We start from the raw sequence: 24,176 nt of genomic DNA, 5'->3' as shown, positions 1-24,176 counted from the left end.
TATTTACTCTAGGTGTCAGTGCCCAGGGGCACCAAAGAGTCTTAATCCGCCACTGATGTACTTTACATTAAATTACATTTAAATACATGTTTGTTTTTTTATAAATGTATTTACCCATTATTTATGACACCTTGTAAATGCGGAGCTTAATATTAAGTTTAGCCTAGTGCTTATTGCATTTAAATTGGTACTTCCAATAGGCTCTGATAAGTCCTAAAGTTCTTTTTGTTTTTCCGTCAGTTCAGCCTAAAAAACGACAACAAACAACAAAGAATACCCGTAATAGACAACATGGCTATGCGAAACAACATGGAGGGGATCATGCACACCTCTTTATATCATCTTGCACCTGTCTCTTCTGACGCTCCACTGATGGGAGCGCGAGCCACATACACACACACCGAGTGGCGAGGCGTGCGCGGGTGCCGCCGGTATTCCCCTGTTGGTAGAATAAAGCCAGCGCGTGCTGTTACCGCCAGGGGATTGGAGCAATGACTTGTCAGTAAAGTCATCCACCCTCTGAGTATCTCAGACAGAGTTAGAAGTGTTTGAGACACAGAGCAAGGCGGCGAGACACTGGGATAACTGATTTAACCATACCGGGACAGAACGACACTCAAGTCCGAGGGAGATGGAGGAGGAGATGCTACCAGCAGACGAAGGTCTCTCTGCGCCCAAAATCTGCAGGCAGCAGCAACAGAGGAGCCCGTACAGCTCCCTCAAGACCTTTCAGAGCAAGCGCGCGGCGGGTAAGGCGAGATATGACAGACCCACAATGGTGGACATCCCGCAGCTCGGAGAGCATCCTCATCACCTCAGTCATCATCAGCAGCAGTATTCACCGCGGGTGCCGCTTCCTCAAGCCTGCCTCTCCATCAGCAGCAGTCAGCAGCACCGTCTCCCCTGCGAAGTCAGGCCCAGCAACAGCAGAGTCGCGACATCCAGCGCGGCGGCATCAGCGGGGACCGCCGCGGCATCATTCGGCAGCCAGAGGAGGGTCGCCGTCCAGGAGTCGGGCAGATACCCGGGGGGTCGCGCCGAGCTCAGCCACCAGTCTCCAGACTGCACCTATGGAATAAGCTCAGGTAAGTGAACAAGTTTGCCTAAGAAACTTTTATCCATGAATTCACCACGAAGCTGCAACTTCGAACAACCGAAAGGGAAAGGAAAGGAAAGTGTAGCTATATTTTCCTTCAAATGGCAATTATTTTTAAACGCATCTCACACGAGTACATGGATATTTTGAGACCCACGCCCAAATTATGCGACTTATTCAAGCATTGTCGGCATGCTTAATTTCACATCAGTGAAAACAACACCCGACTGAAAACAGTGGCTTAACAATTTCATAATAACCCTGCACTAACATGTTCTGTCATAGCCTACACTTTGAGATTACATTCTGAGTCTTCTGTATATTTAACAAAATCTTGTTTTATATCTTTATATCACTAACACAAGTGGTTGACACCTGCTTGGGTAATTCCTGATCTCAAAAATAGAGCATAAAGAGTATGAAGAGTTGTTGAGTTTTACAATAAAATGTAAACACTGGTCTCATGATCATAGAGATGAGCTATAATAAACATGAAAGTCTCATCAAGTACTGTTAGATTTCTTTACATGCTGTATTCAGATTCTCCCTGCATGCATTTGTGGAGAGCGTCTTGTTTTTCTCACCAACTTAATTGAGTTACCTAAACTTGTCAACTTCAGTAATTGTTTTCATGTGATTGTTGTTACCAGAGATTGTTTTCATTCATCAGAGCCTCAGGCCTTCACAAATTGAGAAGTTGTCATTATCTTACAGCAGGGTGCCTCAGAGTCTGTGCAAACATTCAGCTGATCTGTTTTTCTCCACACAAGTTATTAAATTACGTATGGAAAGGTTTAAGATCAACCGTGAACATTTTTTTGTCTTTTAATGTAGTGTCCAACATGCATTGTGAAATTCATCTTGACATCAATAAAAGGGTTTCAGGCTGTTCACTGAATATTAAATGCACTTGTTGGAGACACAGTATTTCCAATCCAGAGTTCATAGTATAAACAGTGCTTTCTAATTTCATACCAAGCCCTTTTGGTTTATTGTTATGGAATATACACTGCGAAAAATAATACATGGGGGATTTTTTGGCCAATCAGACAATGCTAATGGTTTCGTCTTTCTAGCTCTGGGGAAAGGAGTCGTAGACACCCAAGGACACAGCTCTGAGATCAGAGCAATAATCCAAATTGCATTTAAAAGCTCCTCCAAAGGGATTGTGATTAAAACAAATGTGGCTCATAAATTTGGCTCTGCGGCACATGTTGTGTTTAATGAAATTTCATGAGCCTCACTCTGCATGGCATAACAGAGGAAGAAAAAGAGGGAGGGAGAGAGGGGTAGAGAAAGAAAAAAAAGGGATCGAGGGAGCGGGAAAGATAGAGGAGAATGATATCAAATCCATCTTGCTGGGGGTAAACAGAGATGCTGCGCATGTTAATAAATGGCCACATCTGCTTAAGCCTGATAGACACATCCAGGCGACGGCGGAGGCTGGAGCCCGTCAGTCATACGGCTGCCACAGCGACTGCATGAGCTAATAATTGTCTGCCCTGTGTCTTTGTGTGAGGGTGGCAAATTCATAATCATCCTCTTAAGATTCTGCATCTGGGCGCGGCCAGAAGGCTGTGGGGAGACAGAGTAATTGTATGCGGATGGTTGGTCAGCATTTTCCTTTTATTAATCTCTCTGCTGCTTCTCATCATATTTAGAGGATTTGGAAGAAATGAATAGTGTTTATTAGAACAGTGACTCCATGTAAATGAGGTGTGTGTGTGTGTGTGAGTGTGTGCAGATTCACAGCGTCCTTATCTTTATCTCCTAAATCTGTAGGCATGCGGAGCCTAGTTGCAGATTTAAAGATAAAAATGATGGAAAGTGCAAATGGAGGACAGGGACATAACAAAAAAGACTAAATAGATCATAAAGATATTGTGCAAGGAGGCTGTAGGTGATGTTTGGCTAATAGATTATTATTAATAGATTATTAGTTAACTCTTTGTTGTGGAAAAAACTGAATAGTACCAAAAAAAAATTAGGAAGGAGCATTAAAAGGATATTATCATATTCATATTATTTTATAAAGAAGAATATTAGCAGAATATATGAACATTTTGCCTTAATCCTGTGGTCAGCATTGTGTAAAAGTTATGCTCTTCTTTATGCATGTTTTGAAATACACTGTAGTTTAATTTATGGTTAAACTATTTCTTTGAATATGGAAAATGAAAGAGATCTGTTGCTAACTTGTGTGAAATTTCGATCACTCCTCAGAAAACCGGCTCATATTGGATGCTTTTGCCCAGCAGTGCAGTCGAGTGCTCAGCCTCCTCAACAGCAACGGACGGCTCCTTGAGCCCCAGCCTTCCCTGGCCCCTCCATCCTCTTCCATCTCCACTCTCATAAAACAGGAGGACAGCTGCCTGTCTCCCGGAGAGAGGCTCGCTTCCAAGCCCAGGTCGGAGGACTCATCTCTGGAGAACCCAGGTGAGGAGACCCAACGGGGCAACCACTGGAACCAGCAGCAGACTTCCACTTTCCTCCGGATTTTCACAGAGTCGCTTCAGAACTACCTTCTATCCGGACCCCAGTCATCGGACAGTGAGCGGGGTCGCCCAGTAGACGCTGAGCCGGTAGCATCAGGGTCCCCGAGGCAGAACATGGGTGGCTGGACTTCACCAGCACCGTCAGAGTCCTACGGACACCCTTCATCCACACTGCCTGAGGAAGACGAGGAGGAGGAAAGTTGTTGTCCACGCTGTATGGAGCTGGAACAGGAAGTTCTTAGTCTACAGCAGGACAATGAGGAACTGAGACACAAACTGGACAACATACCAGGTATTAAACTTTATTTGATGATTTAGTTTTATTTCAGTCCTCCTGATATTAGACACACAATCCACTACAACATTTAATATTTATAATATTTTTGTAAAAAATGTTCACTAAATTATTTCTACTATCCTAAGCTACTTTTAAAGGTGCATAATGTAACACGTTAAATATTTATTGCATTTGCTCGAGACACAGTAGATCCTGATTACACAAATTTGTAATGAGAATAATTTATAAATCTGTTGTCAACAAAAGAGAAGCTTTAAGGTTTCCCAGCTTTTCTTTTTTCTTTTTTTTTTTTTTGCCAAAATAAAGCTTTTTAGTTTAACGTTTGAAAGCAAAAAAAATCAAGACAGTCATAAATAATGTTCTGTAAAATACAAGTATTATTATTATTAAATCTTTTAATTTTAATTTTACATTACAATAGTATAATTGCAACAGTTAGCAACTATATTTCCTTGAGAAATGAGAAATTTTAGTCATTTTAAATGGGGGAACACACGGTTTCCTTTTTTTTTCTTAGCTGTTTACATACCTGGCTTTAGCAATGGAAAAGTTTTCAGTTTTGGATGCCATTGTAAAAATACCCTTTTCACAATAAATTTGTCACCTATGATTCATTAATTCCACTACTGAAAGTGTCCAAAAAGGGTTATCGAGACAATGATGTACTCTCATAATTGCGACTATGAAGGGGGAAAACCCAGCTTTTTCTAAGCCACGGATAGTATCAAAGTGAGTAGTATGCATTCATGCATTTCATAGTTGAACTATTAATTTTATTAGGTACAAAACTTTCATTTAAAAAAATGACACATTGCACCTTTAACAGTTCATTGTGTTTGGCTTATGTGCAACAGCTCAGCTTGGTTGGTTTAAATGAAACTAAAAGTTCTTCGACCAACATTGTTTTGCTGGTTTTGCCTTCAACAGCTCCTTGCCAGAATGTTTTGGACTTTTTTAAGACTGTTCTTCAGCACTACAACCAATTTGTGCAGCCCCAGTCCGAAGAGCAGCTTACCGAGGTGAGCCTGACAGAAAATTAAAATAGTCTGTAAAAAATAGTCAGGAAAACCACAAGTTTATGAAAGACACTGTTACCATGGAACATGAACTGAAACTGTCATTCAAATTAACGTCTAATCTGGGGTTATGAAAATATCACTTTGACCAACTGTTACATAAAACTAAAAGCAACAGAATCTTTTAGTATTCCAGTAAAGTTTCAGTTCTTTATATTGAATTTGCTTGTTTTTTAGGTACAATATTTAGTGCAGTGCCTGTTTAAATGTTGATGCATTAAAGCGCATTAAAGATTAAAGACAGCATTAAAGAATTTTTCCCCTCTGCAATCTATAATCTTATAATCTTTTCTAAATAGGGCAGTAAACAGCTTCTGGGGAACTATCCTCTCTTCATCACCAATAAGCAGTGGGACGAGGCAGTCAACTCCTCAAAAAAAGATGGCCGGCGGCTCCTGCGTTACCTTATCCGGTTTGTGTTCACCACAGATGAGCTGAAATACTCGTGCGGTCTGGGGAAGAGGAAACGTTCGGTACACACAGGGGATACGGGACCGGAGAGACGGCCTCTTAACCCCGTCAAGGTCACTTGTCTCAGAGGTAGTGAGCTAAAAGTATTTTTAGAGTGTGTTCATACTTGGCAGGTTTGGTTGGATTAAAAGGAACTCTGGTGCGATTGCTCTGTTAGTGCGGTTCATTTGATGAAGTGTGAACGCTGTCATCCGAACATTGGTGTGCACCAAACAAGCCGAAACGTGGGTCTCGGTCGGCTTCGGTGGGGTTTGACTGAAATATGAACGCAACACAGACCAAAAACATCTAAGTGAACCAAAAACTGGATGTGATGTCACACGATGTGACCCTTAAAGCTCAAGCATACCTGTTTATTCCTGTCATAGTTGGAAGTTGGAACCACGTCTTCTTTCAGCAGATCCTCGTTTGTGTGTGTAATGGAGGAATTCCTGCCGCTGTTTTGACTCCTTTACACATTTATAAGATGTTCGTGAGTTCTCAGCTGGTACAAATACCATCATATGTGTGCAAATACAGTGAGCGCATTTAGCCCAGATCACAGCCTTGTATTGGATGTTCTGTAAATTCTGTAACAAAATATACATCATGCATCATGAAATGTCATTTTAATGTCATTAAAATGACAGTGTGAATGCTAAGCGAACCAGGACTTAATGTATAATTTTTCTTTTTTTGGTCCGGACCAAAAAGAACCAAGAGAACCGAACTACAAGTGTGAACACACCCTTACACTTTTTTTTTATTTTAGTATTTGGGAGGCATTTATTTCAATCAGATTATCAATGCGATAATTATTCAAACTTGAATTTAAAATCTCACATTGTTCTGTCTATCTCCCTCATCCATCTCTGTCCCATGGCGTTCCATCTCTCAGAGTTTATCCGGATGCACTGTGCTTCTAATCCTGACTGGTGGATGCCCTCTGAGGAGCAGATAAACAAAGTCTTCAGCGATGCAGTGGGGCACGCGCGGCAGGGCCGGGCTGTGGGCACTTTCCTGGGCAACGGGGGCAGCGGGAGCAGCAGCAGTGGTAGTTTATACATGGAGAGCTATGACGGTCAGCTCTCTCAGGATGATCTCTATCTTAAGGGCACGCAGAACGGCCTGGGGGACTAAAGAAGAGACATACATCCAACTTTTTAGCACTCAAATCATGGATCAAGGTGAGGAGTGAGCCCTACCGTCAGTTCGGATCAGCTCACTCAGAGATTGCAGCACTTACATGATGTTAACGGGGGTTTTGGATGAATATAATCCTTATTTCTTCCTGTCAATACATTCCAGGGAGTTCACACTTACCCAGTGAATTATGTGGGATTATTCCATGCTTTATTGTTGAAGTCTGTGTTAAATGGTTAGTAGTCACTAGGCAGCGGAGTTGGTTGAATTCTTCAAAATATCAGGTTTGTTATTTGCTCCTTTTCCAAATTTGTTCCATTGAATGTGATTAAGAATATGATCCACTATAGCAACATGAATGTATCCGTTCCACTCCATTCTTGTGTCAGATTGGTCAGATGTTCATAAAGACGGCCTATAAATGAGGTTCTGTTATGATGTTGTTATTCTGTCTGATAAGGTTGAATTTAAAGTACTGCCCCCTATTTTATCATCATATGATGTTGAATAATCTGTGATGTTTATTAAAAAAAAAAACTGTGATGTTGCAAAAATCAGTTTCTTAGTGGCTGCAGGATGAAATTACTCAATTTGTCCGCATCTGTGACTGTGCAGATACAGTAATCTGTCATATTATTTGTTGTTTGGCTTCCTTATCTTTCCTCTGACTTTAAAGGTCCAACAAGGAGGCGATGCTGTTCGTAATTTGTGTTGCTGCTAGTTCGTCAAGCACCTCAAAGATCATGTTTGAAGGATCAACCCGACATCATTTATTTTACCACACTATAATATTCTGTGTGTGTGACTGCATAGAAACTACATGAAATGCCTTAAAAAGAGACACCATCTACCACTAAGAACTACAAATACTGCCAATTCAGACTGTTGATAATCTCTTGGTGTTCATGTTTCATTAGTGGCCTCTGGCTGTTTGGGTTTTCAAACAAAAGAAAAATGGGTTTGAAAACAGACCATCTTTCTTTAATGCCTTAGACAAAGTTTCTGTCTGCGAAAATGTTTATACATCCAGGTCATCGTGTAATGTCTGGTAGAATTCAGTCAAATGTCATTTAACTACATTTTGAATTCATTCTCCGTGACACTTCATCAGATATCAGATGGTTGGGAATCCCCAGCATTTAAACCTGTTCACACATCAAAACTTGTGATCATTGAGGGAGTTTCTTATCTGAAGATCTGTGGTCTAGTTCATCTGCTACTAATGGCTACTGAATCACCGTACAAGTTCACGTCTTCATCTTCATGTTCATGTTTCATCTTTATACCAGCGATTCACAAACATTAAACAGCTGATAAAGAGATGTGTCAGAGTGGTATAAAGTCTTCAAAATATGTTACTACCAAGTTGCTGTTGCCTTTGACTACCAGACATACAAAAGCTTCTGTTGTTGTGAAATGTAGCCTGTTGTGATTGTACAAATCCATGGTGATTGGAAATTGTTAGTCTTCTAGTCTATTCAAAGAATGTGTCAACACTGTGAACCCCACCAAAAGTGATGAGACTGTTTCCCCCCTACTTATTAATGATATTTTCTTTTCAAACAGATGCATTTATGTAATGTGAACAAAAATGGGAAAAAACAATGAAACAAAAAACTGATTCAGACAATGCCATCTGTGTTGTTATTCAATATAGCTACTCTATTAATTCCAGACATTGAACAATAGATGGCAGTAGACAACAATAAAGCCATTGCAACGTTTCTTTGTGAAACCAATTCAAAGGCTGTCAAATTCACTCCAGTGTGAATAATTGCAGATGTCTGTGGGATGACTTGAGCATGCGTACAATTTATCAAATCATTCAGAAGATGTAGCGTATTATTCATGATAAAAAAAAAGATTGCAAAATTAGAGGTTCAAAATGAAAAGTGCCTATAAAACCAGCCAGCTGACAAAATAGACCAGCTAAGAGAGAGCAAACCATTTTATGCTGGTTTAAACTCGTGTTGTTTTGAACATGTTTTATTCAGCATCCACTGTTTGTAAATTAAGTCCAGTTATCTTTTCAATTATAGTATGTTGTGTAATGCAGGCATTTCCAGGCATTGCGTAATGTGTGGCTGAAACGAGATTTCGTTCTGCCAGGGGGAAAAAAATTATAATTTTTTTTTCGTGGGACAGTTTAGCGGAGATAGCATCAAACCCCACCCCTACACACTGACCCATCATCACTGTCCTGCACGAGTTATGGACTTGAAACGGTTTACTAACAGAGTGGCTGCATTCGAAATCGCATACTTACCTACTATATAGTAGGCGAAAAACAGTATGTGACAAAAGAATGTCCGAATTCACAGTATACTCATAAAAGTGTAGGCAAAAAAGTACTCGGATGACCTACTGTACTACTTTCAGCGAGATTCTGAAGTGTGCATAAGATGGATGGCACTATCTCATGAGGCCACGGGAGAAGATATGTGAATGGCAGTGAAGCAACGCAACTGACTCTGGTAGGTCACATGATAATGACAACATGGTGAATGTACATCCAGATTGCATTCATACTACACACATTAATACTATAGAAAACATTTTTAGCGGTCGTGAAGTTAATTATTCAATATGTAGGCTACTTGAGAAAGTATGTGATTTCAGACGCAGTTTCTTATTCACTCGGTGGTATTTTTAATCATTATGCCAGGTAAAGACATTGCAAGTCATATCATTCACCCATTCGATTTGCTCTAAGCACAGTAAACAGAAAATGTGGCCATATCCTTTATTAAAATTTGTGTGCATCCAGAAAGTGTTCAAGAGCTGTTCAGATTTCATTAATATTCCCAGTTCATTCATGAACTATGCATCTATCCTTAAATCACCAATCTCATCAGACCTTGATAAAATCTCTGCAGAATGCTAGTGGCCATTCCCCCAACAGTGGGCGTTGTTTAATCGCTCTAACCCAAGTAGAGTAAGGTTTAGTGGTGGGGTTCGAGATGAACCTTCATGATTTTAGCAAAGCCAGTAAAGCTGTTAAAAACGCCAATTGTATTAAAACGCCCACTGATTTGGAAAACGTCGATTTTGGTTCTACAGAGACACCTGAAACTACTCAAACCTGCGACTCGTTTAAGGAAGGGGCGTATTCATTAAGTCCAGTCTAACCAACGAGATGCTCATTTGCAAGATCCATGAAAGTGAACGAGTTAAGAGAATAAAAAATAAAATATTTGTTCAAATAACCGATTCGCTCACCGAAAGGATTCATTCAAAACTCTTGCACGGAAGATAAACGCCACATTGGAGCTGCTTCAGCGTTTCTCAGTTACGTTTTCTCACATTCTGGCGTGCTCTCTGATTCCAAGTCAAGGTAGAGCTCAAACTAGTCATCTCTGCAAGATTATTCATTATGTTCTGATATGAACCATTCCATCACGGATTTGAGCTGCCTTTCTCTTTAATTCTGCTGGACGCTTTATTGCGGAGCCCCCACAAAATGTTGGAGGGCGGGCCGCGCAGCAGCAGCGCAGTGAGTTGTCAAAATCTTGTGGCGGTGACGCCGAGCGAGGGTCCACAACGCCCACTAAAGTAAATTGGTGTGGTTTGTCTCGCGAGGGATTATATAGACTATTTATTATCATCAGCGTTGCGATTGTGATCGTCTTTTTGAATCGAGCTGAATGATAATGCAGCGATTTCTCTTTCTGCAACTTCGGGCGGCGGACAGGCGCAAGGGCGCGGGCAGAGCATAGTTATCCAATGCGCAAGTGTCATTCTGTTGGATTAGCCCAAACAACTGCGTCTCCAACTGCACCGGGATGCCTCTTATCAGCCTGGACGACGATGATCAGAGATGGGTCCCGACGCATGTCAACGTGACCGTGCTTCGCGCGAGGGGTCTGCGGTCGAAGGGCAAGCAAGGCAGCCGCTATGTTTACACTATCATCCAGGTCGGCAAGGAGAAGTACACCACCGGCCTGGTGGAGAAGGCTGAGGAGCCGCAGTGGAACGAGGAGTGCTCGTTTGAGCTCCAGCCTGGGCTGCTGGAGGCGGGAGGGACGAGCGCGTACCCGCCCGGGAGCAGCAACCTGGTGCTCAGCGTGATGCATAGAGTGTTGATCGGGCTGGACGTGTTTCTCGGACAAACTATTGTTCCTCTCGACAAAGTTTTCCAGGAAGGAATGTGTCCTAGAAATGAGTGAGTAGAGCTAATTATAGGATCAATTAATGGGCCTCTTGGTTGAGGGCCTCTTAAGACTTTTGCACTGTGTCAGTACCATGGTACAGTGGCATCAGTTACCATAGTACTGCATGATTACCATATTCACGTGCCAAGGTATTTACACGATATTCCAATGTTACATGGTTTGCTCGTCTTAGCTGTTTCGAGTTGGTCTCTCCCAGTGCACAAAAGTATCCAAAACCCTTTTAAAATTTTCTAAATTTTAAACATTCCAATTTTTTTTGATATACTAAAATAACTACACTTCAAGCTGAAATAAAAATGAATAAAAACTAAATAGACACATTTAAAAAAAAAAAAATGAAATAAACAAAATTAAAATGGAAGTGTGAAACATAAAGATGAATTCAAAATATTGATAAAAACAATAATAGTATCTCAATGATACTATAATTACACTGATTACTGGGTACATGTTAAAATAAGCATGCCATTTTAGTGTTGTTTTACTGCTTCACCATCATTCCCACATGACCGCATGAAAGAGTAGGCCTATTTGTAAAAAAAAAAAAAAAAAAAAAAACCTGTACCCTTAAGTTCTGTCTTTATGGTTATTATAGCCTTACAAATTCATGTAATTGAATGTACTTTTAAAGCATAGGAGCTTTACTTGTTTTTCAGTTGATATAGTCCTGGGATATTTGACACAGTCATGCCAAAACCGTGAGCCTGTGATTTTGGATGGAAGAATTTCTGTGCACCCATTTCCCAGTTGGACAGACATTCGCATTTGCAACATAATAAAACAGCAGGAAGATTCTTTGGCCTGCCACCAAAACCTAACCTAAATTACTGATGTCACATGCAATATTAAACGCATGCATGGTGGTCAAAGCCACACAAGCAATCTATGGGAAGTGCAAAACCAACACTGTTTTGAATTCCAGAGTAATGGGATATGTTTTTACAGACACAACAACAGCAACATACTTGGAGGGGCATGCTGTGTCTAGTCCTCATCAGTGCTGGCACAGAGTCATGCCTGCACACAGGGTAGTACCAGTGTGTGTCAGAATGGTCACAGAGTCCAACTGAAGCTCAACAAACACGCATTTCACTGCAGTCCAACAGACGTAACCTTTCTGGAATCTTGGTCTTTTTTCAATGTTCATTTTATTTGAATATATCTCTTGTTTAAAAGCTTCCACATGAAGTTTAACTACATGTCTAGCAGTGCCGTCATTAGGAGTAAATAATTTGTCATGGGAGAGGAGGTAGAGATGAGGTAGGTGGGGGCCTCTTGGCTAAAACCTCTATAAACAAGTGAGGGAGGAAGTCACTGAGCCATGCTGAGCAACAATAACATTGTTATTTTCATATTTGATACGCCTTCCTTTATCCTCACGTCCACCATTCAACTCTCAAATTCACACGATGTGCAACTAACTAACAAAACTGATTTAATTAAAAAACACCACCAAGATGTTAGTAAGTACCAAATTGTAATAAGAATTTTAGTATATTTGTTTCTTCTCAGTATAAGCATGTTACTGGTTTTAATAGTTCCTGATCTGCAAAGGTGTTGGAAGAAAATTAAAATAACAATTTGATTTTATTTTTTATTTTTTAGCCTGTGCAAAACATGCTGCAACAATTCTTGGCTGTTGTCCTTGCAGCCATTTACAACAGTGGATCTCATCTTCGGGGACCACAGGATGACTTGAAAGTATTTAAATGAGCTATTTTAATATAGGATAACAATCTAACTAATCAATATCAGGTTCTCAACTCTATTGACCAAGAATCTTGATTGCAACTATTGCATGCAACTTTCTTAAAGACCTCCTCCTGCAACCACCTCTAACACCACACTGCTAAGGTCAGGTGACTGGATTTGTCTAGTAACAGCATAGCAAATGAATTCGTCATGTCAACATTCAATATTTATCTTGACGAACTTTCATTTTCTAGTTACTGTTTGCACTGCCATGTAGGCCTCTCATCATTTCAGGTCCATCTCTGCACACACTATTGTGAATCTCAATCATCACATGTAATTGTAGGCGTGAGGCTGTTCTGCACATCTGGATTTAATTGAGCTTGGAGTTGCACCTCTTTCTCCCTCTCTTTCTCTCTCTTCTGCCGTCTCCTGGTTTAAGGCGTTTGTCTTGGCTCTCTGCACGTGTGCGCACATGAGGTGCTCTGTGGTGTACCGGAAATGGAGGAAATAGTTTCACCACTGGTTCTCTGTGAGACAAAGGGACGGCACTATCCTAATGCAGTAACATTCGTTCAAGAGGCCCCCGCTTGTGTTTGCACTCCTGTATAGGTCATAGCAGTTTGCTTCAGTGTGGTGCAGGAAATTGTAAGCCGATGTTATAAAAGATGAGGCCATCAGTGAGAGCATCGTTTTAAGTGTAAAAGTTCAGCCCCAAATTGTTGTTTTTTTACCTTTTAAATCAATGGACAAAAAACACTATTCAAACGTTTGGGGTCAGTAAGATTTTTAAAATGTTTTTGAAAGATGTCTCTTATGCTCACCAAGGCTGCTTTTATTTCATCACAATATTGCTGTTTTGACTGTATTTAAGTATTATTTCAATTTTAAAAAACTGTTTTGTACTGTAATATATTTTAATAATGTCACATCATTAAAATAATGTCACAAATCATACAATTTAAAATTATTATAAAATGGGTTTCAGTTTGATTTTACTAAAAAAAAGGTTTATAATCTGGATATGTTCTTGACAGTCTTTATGAGATTCATATTTATGTTTATCATAACCATTAAAAGAAGAGTAGAGATGCACCAAAATTAAAATTCTCTCTGATATTGATTTTCATCTAATGATCAATAACTGATAAATTACCAGTATAACAATTCTATAATATTTTGTCTAAATAAATTAAAACAGTCATTTTTAATAATAATTTTCTAGTAAATTTATTTATTAAAATAGCGTTTTTAAACATTACTTTTAAGTGCGCATTAGATAATATAAATTAGCTTTTAGATTTTAGATTTTTTTTTTTTTTTTTTTTCTATTCTTAAGGTGGTTCAAGCTGCACTCCAAGGCTGGTCGAAAGGAGAAGGAGCGGGGAGAGCTGCAGGTCACCATCCAGTTCACCCGCAACAACATGACCGCTAGTATGTACGACTTGACCGTAAAGGACAAGCCTCGTTCTGCATTTGGAAAACTGAAGGACCGCGTCACAGGAAAAAAGCGAGGAGATTTGGAGTCCTCCTCTGCCATTTTACCCGGCCGCTACGCCGCCATATCAGGGTCTGTAGGTCCTCCGTTTGCAGGAGATGGTGGACCCGATGATCCAGGCGAGGAAGAGGTGCTCGATGAACACCGGAGCAAGGTGAAAGACTTCTTCTTTAAAGGGAAACTACGCAAGAATTCAGACACACGGTCCTGTTCGTCATTGGCTTCGGACAGCAGCATGGCATCGTCCGCTGGGGATCCATTCGCCCCAGTAGAGCTGTCCAGAACACCTGTCTACAGCAGCAGAGTGATGGAGCCCTTCCGTATGGACACTGAAGCAGGGATAAAAGGTCAGTCAGCTATTTGACAGCATTTACTTTCATTGTGTGGCCAAAGATGATCTATGCGTTTCTCTTCTTTTGTGTTTCACAGATGAAATAAATTTGGAACGACATGGAGGTGAGTAAATTAAGACAGAATTTTCCTTTTGGGGTGAACTATCCCTTTGAGACATCTTTCAAACACTCCTCAAATGTCTGGTCGACACCAACCGATCTAAATTCTGTGATTTGTGTCTTTAAAGTGATGACCCACAAGCGTGCACACAGCGATGAAGCCAGTAAGATCACGGGTGTTCCTCATCTTATCCCTGCCGTGGAAAACCTAAAAGGTCAGAGCATGGCGCTCTCCAAATCAACCCTCTGCATCAACGGTACCCATATCTACTCATCCGAGCCTGCCAGCCCCAAGAGTCCAAGCACCATCCCGGCCAAGCTCTCCCTGCTGGAGAAATGCGCACCCCTTTCTCGCTCTCTCCAGAACCTGACCCGACGTGGCGAGGACTCGCAGAAGAGCGATGGGAGACGCTGGTCCATTGAAAAGACTAAGAAGGAGGACGGGGAGATGGATGGAGCTCAGAGTCAGACCCAAGGGGCCGGCACTCCAGAGGGGAAGCCAGTGCAGGCCGCTGGACCCGTGGAAGTGGTGGATAAAGGGAAAAAGCTGAGGAAAACTCTGTTTTCTAGCGGGAGGAGTGACTCTCTCCCAGCCAAGCCGGAGCAGAGCCAGGCTTCTGCTCCTCTTGAGGGCAGACGCAGAGGATGGTTTGGCACCGGTGACTCGCAGAACAAGCCAAGGTGAGTGAAAGCACGGCTACTAGGTTTTATGTTACAGTACAAAAGATGTCTGACTTTGCACATGTATCAATATCATCAATAGTCGCTCACCATGATCTGTATTTGACTGTCAGGCGTTCTTCAAAAGGGATACTTTGTTTTTAAGGGAATGGCTTTGAATGTCAGCCTGCATTTTGGTCCTCAGAGAGTATTCTTAGAAAAAAGAGCTGTTTGAATTTGCTGATGCAACAGTTACTGCAGAAGCTTTTTCCATTTCATTCCTTTATATTGCTCTTGGTTTGCAGAACATAGGTCAAGACATTCTTCAAAGAAGGGCTTGTTAATGTGTGTGTTTTCATCCAAAAAAATTGTCAAGTTCCATAAATTTGTTGAAGCATTCAAAATCATCAGCTATTTTCTTTCTTTTTTTAAAGAAATGTCCACTTATATTAAATTGATTTTATTTCACGTTTCAGTAATTTCATCTTTTTGTTCTGCAGCATGTTTTTTTTTCAACACATCAAATCATTTTCTTATAGTTCACACCTGTTTTACGTTGATTAGTTAGAGTTAGGGGTGGGGCGTTATGACACATATCACAATAGGAGTCATTTTAATATATAGTTATTTTTGCTGGAAGAAAGGTTGTTACGAAAATATTAAACTAATACACAAAACTTGTCTAACATAAGTCAAAAGTTCTCAAGATTGCTGAAGACAAGTTAACAGTCAGTAATAAAATAAGTTCTACAGTAGAACAAAGCTACACATGATATAAACAGTGCTTTTTTTTTAGGTTCAGGTAGGTCTTTCTAATAGAAGTAAGAAATACAGAAACTGAATAAAGTCATCAAATGTGAAATAAAACACTGCATAGTCTTCACAGTATAAATTAAATGTGTACTGATTCTTAATTTTATTTTATTTTTTATTTTATTTTTGTTATTTGATTAACATTAAGGACACATACAGCAGCAAGTGTATTACAGTAGGCTGTAAGAGCTTTAAGACCTATACACATCTGATTTTCTCCCAACTGTTATGTTCGCTTAAGACACAACCGACTATGTTTACCAAAATACTCATCAAAGACAGTCATTCATTTTGACAACTTTAAGCACAATAAACCACGAAAAAGTTCTGAATTTGTTACTTATGCTGTGTGACCGATGGCTTTATGTGTGCACAGAAAACCATCTGTCAAAACACAAATACCCAATTGAATTATATAAATGGTTTAAAATCGTTATGATGCAACATCAAATGAGCGATGGAGATGATAATCCAAAATGTGCAATTGTCACATTTCTACCGGTTTATCGTGTCTACTGATTAAATCAGCCACCCCTAATTAAAGATTTTAGGATGAAAGAAAACACCTTTTCCCACCCCTATTGCTCTTTTTCAATTGTTCCAGCTAAACCAACAGTATTTATGTAGGAACACAGTTTGCAAGCTGGTCAAAACATGCCAGACACTTCCGGAACAAAACATGAACGAATTTGAATCCAAAGACAGTTCTTCTTCTATTAACAGGTGTCTCTGTAATAGAGAAGAACTGTCTCTCTCCCCTCACCCATAGTTTGATGATATGGCCCATTACACACTATGACTAAGAGGACTACTTGTGCCTTCCCTCCACAGGCTGGGAGTCTCTCCTAAGGTAGAGAGCAGCTCAGACACCCCCTGTCAGATCCCTTGCTCCCCCAGTCAGCCCCCATGCTCTCTTCCCCTCAGTTGCACTACTGGCTTGGTGTCTCCCCCTAGTGGCAATCACACCAACCCATTCACCCACTCTTCCCCAACACCCCCTTCCATCTCTCCCTCCAACCCTTTCCTCACACGACTACAGCAAAACCCTTTTTTTGAGGATCTTATAGCCGAGGAAGCACTGACGTCTCCAACTGCTGGTTACTGTTCTCTAAATTCCAGTTTTTATCACTATCCAGTCGGATCCAGTCCCCTCCGTAATGGAGTGTCGAACAAAATGTCCGCAATAAAGCGGGAAAGACCCAGGAGTATGTCCAGGCAGAGGTCTCTTCCGACCATTATGCCTGAGACCCCAGAAGCAAACTCAAATATTAATCCGAAGCACTCTCTGTCTGAGAGGGCTGGGGAATGGGATGATTTTGAAGCATTTGCCTCAAGCCGTCTCAAATCACCAAGTGGAACACCAAGTGGAACTCCAACTAGACCTCCATCAGCACCGTTTCTTTCACAGGAACCAAATACAAACCAGATGGTGTTTGTAAATGATAAAGCAATTGGTTTAAGAGTTGATGAAGTTGATATGGGTATTTCAAAGCCATGGGATCTGCCTCCTCTACCACCACGTAAACCCATGAGAACTCAAGTGATCACCATGGACAGCTGGTTGGATAGAGCCCAGGAGCTGGCTGTGCAGAAAGAGGCTTGCTTTCTCTCCCAGACTGACTTTGCCTCCCTTCAGCGTGTGAGAGACGGAGACTTGAAGAGGAGCTCTCAAATTGTATGTTCAGATAAAGCGTTGCATCACATTTCTTCAGTAGGGTATAACAAGATGGAAGCGGAGTTGAACAGTGATATCAAACTGAACCAATTCATGGTTGGGGAAGCAACAGAGCAAGATTTCCCTACAAACAACGCTTGTGGCTCTCCAAATGGTTTTGGTGAAGATGCACTTGGAAGCTCTGAATGCGAGAACACGGTACCTGAAACACTTTGTTTTCCGTCTGATTGGGAAACCACAGTGACTGAATCACTTTGCAGTTCACCTCAGACCCAACCCAAACACGATTCAGAACTGTCCTGTGAAGTAAAGGTCTCCAGTGAGCAACTACAGACTAAAACCAATGGCATTGGTTTGTTGACCCTCTCCCCAAGAGATTCGAACAACAATACAGATATTACTTCTGAGTTTGCTTTCATTGATTCTGAAAGTTCACAGTCGGACTTGCAACCACCTTTTGAAATTAATAAAGGTGAAGCATCCAAAGTTTCTTCACATTTGCACTCTGGCAACGGTTCCTCACTTCCCAGGTGCTCACCAGGCTTACCTGAAGATATATTGTGCAGAATGGCATCAGAGTTGAAAATGTTTTCACCAAGGAACACTCATAATGATAGCACATCACATTTGTCTGACTCACAAAACCACAACCATTGCTCATCACCTTTTGAGAGATCTTGTGAAGGACTGGGAGGACAAAAAGTCGACTCTTGTGAACACCAAAACACTGCTTCAAAGTTTAACTGTGACTCTCAAGGCGTGGCTGATGTTCTCCTCAGAAACGACTTCACTGTGATCACTCAAGCATTCTCAAGCAATGACAACACTGTGACAACGCAAATCCAACCAGAGATGGTGGAAGACAGTTGCATCTTGCTCACTACGCATGATGAGGAGCCTAATGTTAATTTAACAGAAGGCAACCTAAACTCTGAAGTCTGTTTCTCAAAGAACAATGAGGTCAAGGGATCTTGTTCGACGTTGGATGAACAAATCAGCTTTGAGGACTTTCATGCTAGAGTAGCTCCAAGAAATTCCAGAAGCCCCTATACAACAGAAGTCAGATCAGCCCGCATCAGACCACGCTCAACCACAAGCTCACCCAAAACTGTCTCCTGTGCCGACTCGCTCCCAGGCTCTAATAATCCTGCATCAGACCTCATTTTGCATGATCTTTCCTCTTCACCCACCCCATTAGCTGGTACTAATTCCTGTCTCCGCCTTGACCCTTCCCTTCCGGCAAAGCCCCCAAACGAGATGCTCAGCATGGGTCCCACATGCTCCTCCACAGCCCAGTCCCACGTTGATGCACCGCTCTCCCTCTCACCTGAGGAGACACAGCCAGCAAACGTCCTCCTGCCCCATGAGGAGAGCAGGTGAGACCTCACTGCCTTTAAAAGCGCACTCACCTCTGCTCTCACCTGAGAAATGAATTCATTCTCTCTCACAGTTGCACTAGGACAGGCTCATAAATGCTCTCACATATGTTGGCCTAGAACAAACTTTGTTTTGGCGCTCACAGCTATGATTTGGACTTTGACAAATGTGCACCATCTCTTATTATGTTTCCTCCTGGTTTGCTCATGCTGTGTTACCTTTAGTCATTTCATTTTTCATCTTTGCTTTTCTGTTGCTTTATTCAGTCTTCTTTCTGTTTTGGTGGACACACCGCAACACATCTTTCCTTGTAGAGGTAACTAAACTTACCATAAATATAGTCTAAAGTTAGATGACAGAGTTGTATTGTATGCATCAAGTTTTTATGAGAGGTTTGATGATGTGAGATGTAGTATCATTATGTTTTTTAGTTTGTTAGTACCCTGAGACAAAAATTGTAAATGAGATATCTTTAATATCTGAAGTGCTTCTCCTTGACAGCGTTGATATTAAATTGCTTGAGACATTCTTTTTTTTCCTTATACTTCTAAAAAATCTTCTACTAAAATCTACTAAAATCCAGTAATCTCATGTCTCCTTTTAGAAATTACCTCAACAAAGTCTTAGTGCTCAGATTTGCCAAGATGTCTTCAAAGGACTTTTATATTTTTCATTTTTTTTATTTTAATTTAAGCTGAAGTTTGTGATTTTTGTTAGTGCTTTATATTTCTATATAGCTTTAATTTATTTATTTAAATTTTGGCTTTAGTCATTTTAGTACTTTCTAATTTCTAATTTTAAGTTTTATAAGTTAGTCTTTCATCTTATATTTATATTTTGATTTATTCCAGCTTTATTTAAATTTACGAAAAGGAATTTTAACGGTTTTATTCATTTAAAAAAAAAAGGTTTTATTAACTCTCCAAACAAGTTGGTGCTTAAATGAAATAAAACTGGGAGCATTAAGTCTTTCTGAGCTATGACAGAGCAACTGAGTGATGAAATGGTTTAAAAAATTGCCATTGCAAACATGATTCTACAACAATCAGCTCCTGTCTTTTTTTTTTTCTTTTTTTTTTTTAAAGATAGTACAATATCTATATACAGTACCACTCAGCAAACACCAGACAAATTGGCACATGATTCTGGAACATATGTCATTGGACAAGTTTTTGTCTAAAGTATATGTTACTTTTAACAATTGCTGCTTCAACTTTTCGCTATTGCTTGTGCTATACTCACCAACTCACCAGGAAGTTGATAAGCAAAAAACACGAGATTTAGAAAAATAGTTGAAAGTATAAGATGCCAACAGAGTACCAGTTAAACCATGCTGAAGTCCCAAGGTCTACATAAATACTTAATTTATCTCCTTTTTGCACCGCCGTACAGCCCTCACCCAGTGAAACCCTTAACCAACACGACTGTCCAGGGAGAGAAGAAACCCGAAAGCCGCTCGGTTCTGGAAAAACTCAAGTCCACCATCAACCCTGGAAGATCTGCACCAGCAACCACTGCTGAGGATGAGCAAAACCAGGTACTGAAAGTTTAATGAAGTAAAGGTGATTTTAACCTAACAAGTTTTATCTAATAACCTATTATTAGATGCCTTAATAGTACCTTTTAAGTTTTTATCTAATAACACCCAAAATGTCCCTTCTACTCAACAGATTTCACTGATTAAAAAAAAAGCATATTGATCTGAGAGGTTGTTTTGGGTCTCAGTAAAATGTATATGGACTTGTGCTTAGTCCACTGTGAAGATAATGAAAGAACGCACAAGTGATCAAAAACCAGCTGAAACACTTAATGAAGTAGTTTTAGTTCATTATGCTCTACATAACATTACTGTCTTTCTCTCGTAAACATGACTGTGTTTCTGTGTCTTGTGCAGTTGGCTCTGATTGAGGCCCGGGCTCAGTATCAGAACATGACCAACATGGAGCTGATTTCTCTGCTGCTTCAGCAGGAAATGGACGTCAAGAAGCAGCGAGCTGAAACTGAGGTGCAGGAGGCGTTATTGGAGAAGCGTGAGGCCGAACTGAAGAAGATGAAGGTTCAGGTCAGAGACCTGGAGGATTACATTGACAAGCTGCTGGTGCGCATTATGGAACAGACGCCCACCTTGCTGCAGGTACGCGCAAGACCAAAATGACTACGGTGACCCGCTCCGTCCTGAATACACTATTGATCTAAAGCCATTTGTGATGCTCCATTAAATTTCAAAACTGCCAAATTCACGTAGACACGATAAAGCTTTGCATGCTTTTTACTGGACTTCCAAATCCACAGTCATTGGCGTTTAGCATACTACTAGTCATTATGAGCACAAGGCAGTGGTTTAAAGTAAAAAAATAAAAATAAGGATCTGCAATATTAATTGATTCTTCCTAAATATGTCTTCCTGTTCATGAATATGCTAATTTTCATAATAAGGAATAAGAAGATCTGGGATCTTGACGCATCAGTATACCAAAATGTTATACATATTAAACATAAGAAAATGTCTCACGAAAGTTACGAAAATCCACAAAACAATCTAAAAAAAAACCACTGACTATAATAACTGACTTCTTTAAATATCACTTTAACACCCATAATTGGAAGTAAAATAGAATAATAAAATTATACTAAAAAAAACTGAAACTTCTTATCTATCTTTCAGTCCTCCAAACGTGTCCAAATCGCCAGAAAATATTGTTTATTTGACTGCACATTGTATTGAAACGAATATGTTACACTGTTCAGTATGGATCAAGAGATTTAAAAACATTAGTAATATTTAATACATATGTAGCCTAATACACCTTGTGTCAAAGTTGATGTAAAATATTGCTTTCAAAAATATTCTGTACATGTAAATAAATATTACTTCTTGATAGCTTTAAAAGCACCTTAATGCGCATTATGCAGAATCGTTGTGCTTGAGCCAGTCAGCTTTGCCTCATTGAAGCTGCTGATATCAGTGCATGCTCACTTCCATCAAGCACAAAAGCAGAGATTGTTTCTGCAAACATGTAAGCTATGCAATAAAACAAACTGCTAAGCTGTAGCTTAAGATGATATATGCTACATAAAATATATTCATAAAGCCTTAGCACTGCTGAATACTTTGATCATTGCTAAAGTAGCGAATTTAGTGATATGCAAATGCCTAAGCTTTCTAAACCACGAAAGCAATGTTTATTTTTAAGTAAAAAAAGATCTGTTGTTTATGTTGTATTGCATTGTAACTTCATTGTGTTGTTGTGGCTTTTTTTCTGATATTCATTCCGATGGTGTCTTATACCATTGTTTTTGTTCTGTTTTTAAGGTTACAGTGTGTGTGTTTTTTTTATTCAGTATTCAGTGTTTCCTCATTTATTCTTCTGATGAAAACTATGTGAGATTTTGTCACACAAGATCATCAGTTCTATGTCTCAGTATTGGACTTAAAGAAAGTACAGGGTTACAGTTGGTTTTGTTGACTCAATGCATTAAAATTTGTATTTGTAACAACGCATCCTGAAAATAAACATTTTTAGTTCTAGTTACACAGCCCTCAGTGTTCCCCTGTGTGTTCGTGGAAAGAAACATGTAGCACTGTGATTCTAGATTGTTGTTGATTTCATTTTGCTTTTTAATCACCATATTGCAATGTGCCTCTGGATTTTTTTTACAACATACATTCACATTTGTATTTTCTTATTTTGTTTTATTTATTGCTAATTATTTCAAACAGCTTCATTTTCAAAGTTATTTGAAAATAAAGTTATAAAATCATTTGGTGTCTTTTGGTTTGAGTTCTTTACGGAAGAGACCTGTATAAAGACCTGTATATGTCTAAGAGATTTAAGCTTAATCTTCAGGCTTGCGTTTGTCAAAAGCATCGAGAGCTAAGTTGATTGTAGAGACCATTCGTGGCAATGGTTCTACTTGGGCTCATGATGCACATCCACATCCACATCACATCAACGGTAGTGCTTTATTTGATTGCCACTGGGTGGCACTACTGCGCTTTTAAGATGATTTATTGTACTTCGTGCTGAAAGGGATTGTTCACCCCAAAATGAAAATTCTGTCATCATTTACTCACCCTTATGTTGTCCAAACCTGTATGAGTTTCTTTCTTCTGTTGAACTAAAAAGAAGATATTTTGAAGAAATAATCAAACAGTTGAGGGTAGCCATTGACTTCCATAGTAGAAAAAAAAAAAATACTATGGAAGTCAATGGCTACCATCAACTGTCTGTTACCAACATTCTTCAAAATATATTTTGTTATGTTCAACAGAAGAAAGAAACTCATACATTATTGGAACAACATAAGGGCTAGTAAATGATGACAGAATTTTCATTTTTGGGTGAACTATCCCTTTTTTATTTTGTGTATTAGGCCTAAATTAAAAACTTTTTAAAAAAAAGTACATTATTATGGATTTTACATAGATTAGATTTTACAGTTAACTGAATTCTCACAGCAGCGTTTCCCATAAAAATGTGTGCAGACGGGAATCATAAAATATGAATTTTAACACAGATTTGTCTGATTATATATGATATGGTTTGTTAAAATGAAGTATATGAACCATAAATAAAAAATCTCTTGAATGTATAAAATTATTCAAGAGATATGCTATGATTAATTGCAACTATTCAATACTGTTAGAATTTTTATATCAGTTAACTGACTAGTGAATTTTTTCTCTCTCTCTCTCTCTCTCTCTTCTGCTTCTTCAGTGACCTTTTTGTTACATAATCCTAATATATAGGACTGGGGGTGGAAAAAATATAATATTTTACGAATCATTTGAATATTGTTCTGAATACATTTCTCCTTACAAAATCTATGGTGGCCGTGGCTCTGTAATATATGCACAGCATGCATGACATTTGGAGATAATTCATTAGATCTGCTCTGAATGATTAATCATTCTATTACATGCAATGTCCCAAGTTCCCAACCAACCACACTCTTATCTTAAATGCTGTCAGCCAGGTGGCGTCATTTATCATTACAGGTTTCCTAATTGTATCTTTTGAATAGTTACAATTATTCAAGAAATATTAATTTTCTGATTAATTGAAGGTTAATTTTAACCAATTAAAATGGGTTTAACAAAATGAGCTTTTAGAATCATTAATTTAATTATTTGTATGACTGTTATTTACAGTAGCCTATAACTAAGGTCTATTTTGTTGGAAACCATGGTGGCTATATGCAAATTATTTTGCTCAACTTCAAAGTTCTCAGAAGCCATGAGATTGTTTAAAATGCTGTGAAAAAAAAAAACATTTTTA

The 24,176-nt window shown here is 39.5% G+C and overlaps 2 protein-coding genes across 2 annotated transcripts; both read left to right on the top strand.

Annotated features, from left to right (window-relative positions):
- The first annotated feature begins 485 nt into the window (after positions 1-485).
- On the top strand, positions 486-8,184 carry bend4 (BEN domain containing 4). Its single transcript, XM_084132781.1, has 5 exons — positions 486-1,085; positions 3,320-3,883; positions 4,817-4,908; positions 5,265-5,505; positions 6,314-8,184. The coding sequence occupies exons 1-5, from the start codon at positions 632-634 to the stop codon at positions 6,553-6,555; spliced, it is 1,593 nt and encodes a 530-aa protein (XP_083988907.1). The 5' UTR covers positions 486-631; the 3' UTR covers positions 6,556-8,184.
- A 1,841-nt stretch (positions 8,185-10,025) lies between these two features.
- rab11fip5b (RAB11 family interacting protein 5b (class I)) lies at positions 10,026-22,659 on the top strand. The gene is made up of 7 exons (XM_084132622.1): positions 10,026-10,720; positions 13,762-14,267; positions 14,350-14,376; positions 14,501-15,053; positions 16,677-18,896; positions 20,290-20,434; positions 20,792-22,659. The coding sequence occupies exons 1-7, from the start codon at positions 10,341-10,343 to the stop codon at positions 21,050-21,052; spliced, it is 4,092 nt and encodes a 1,363-aa protein (XP_083988748.1). The 5' UTR covers positions 10,026-10,340; the 3' UTR covers positions 21,053-22,659.
- Positions 22,660-24,176: the final 1,517 nt, after the last annotated feature.

Source organism: Abramis brama, assembly GCF_963993115.1.
Source record: "Abramis brama genome assembly, chromosome: 13".
NCBI classification, from domain to species: Eukaryota; Metazoa; Chordata; class Actinopteri; order Cypriniformes; family Leuciscidae; genus Abramis; species Abramis brama.
The sequence above is the reverse complement of the archived record's forward strand: the minus strand, read 5'-3'. Positions and strand labels throughout refer to the sequence as shown.

Coding starts and splice junctions, on each gene's coding strand:
- rab11fip5b (XM_084132622.1), top strand. CDS start 10,341: ATGCCTCTTATCAGCCTGGACGACGATGATCAGAGATGGGTCCCGACG. Junction 14,377..14,500: donor AAATTTGGAACGACATGGAG/GTGAGTAAATTA, acceptor GTGTCTTTAAAG/TGATGACCCACAAGCGTGCA. Junction 18,897..20,289: donor CTGCCCCATGAGGAGAGCAG/GTGAGACCTCAC, acceptor ACCGCCGTACAG/CCCTCACCCAGTGAAACCCT.
- bend4 (XM_084132781.1), top strand. CDS start 632: ATGGAGGAGGAGATGCTACCAGCAGACGAAGGTCTCTCTGCGCCCAAA. Junction 4,909..5,264: donor CCGAAGAGCAGCTTACCGAG/GTGAGCCTGACA, acceptor TTTTCTAAATAG/GGCAGTAAACAGCTTCTGGG. Junction 5,506..6,313: donor CAAGGTCACTTGTCTCAGAG/GTAGTGAGCTAA, acceptor TCCATCTCTCAG/AGTTTATCCGGATGCACTGT.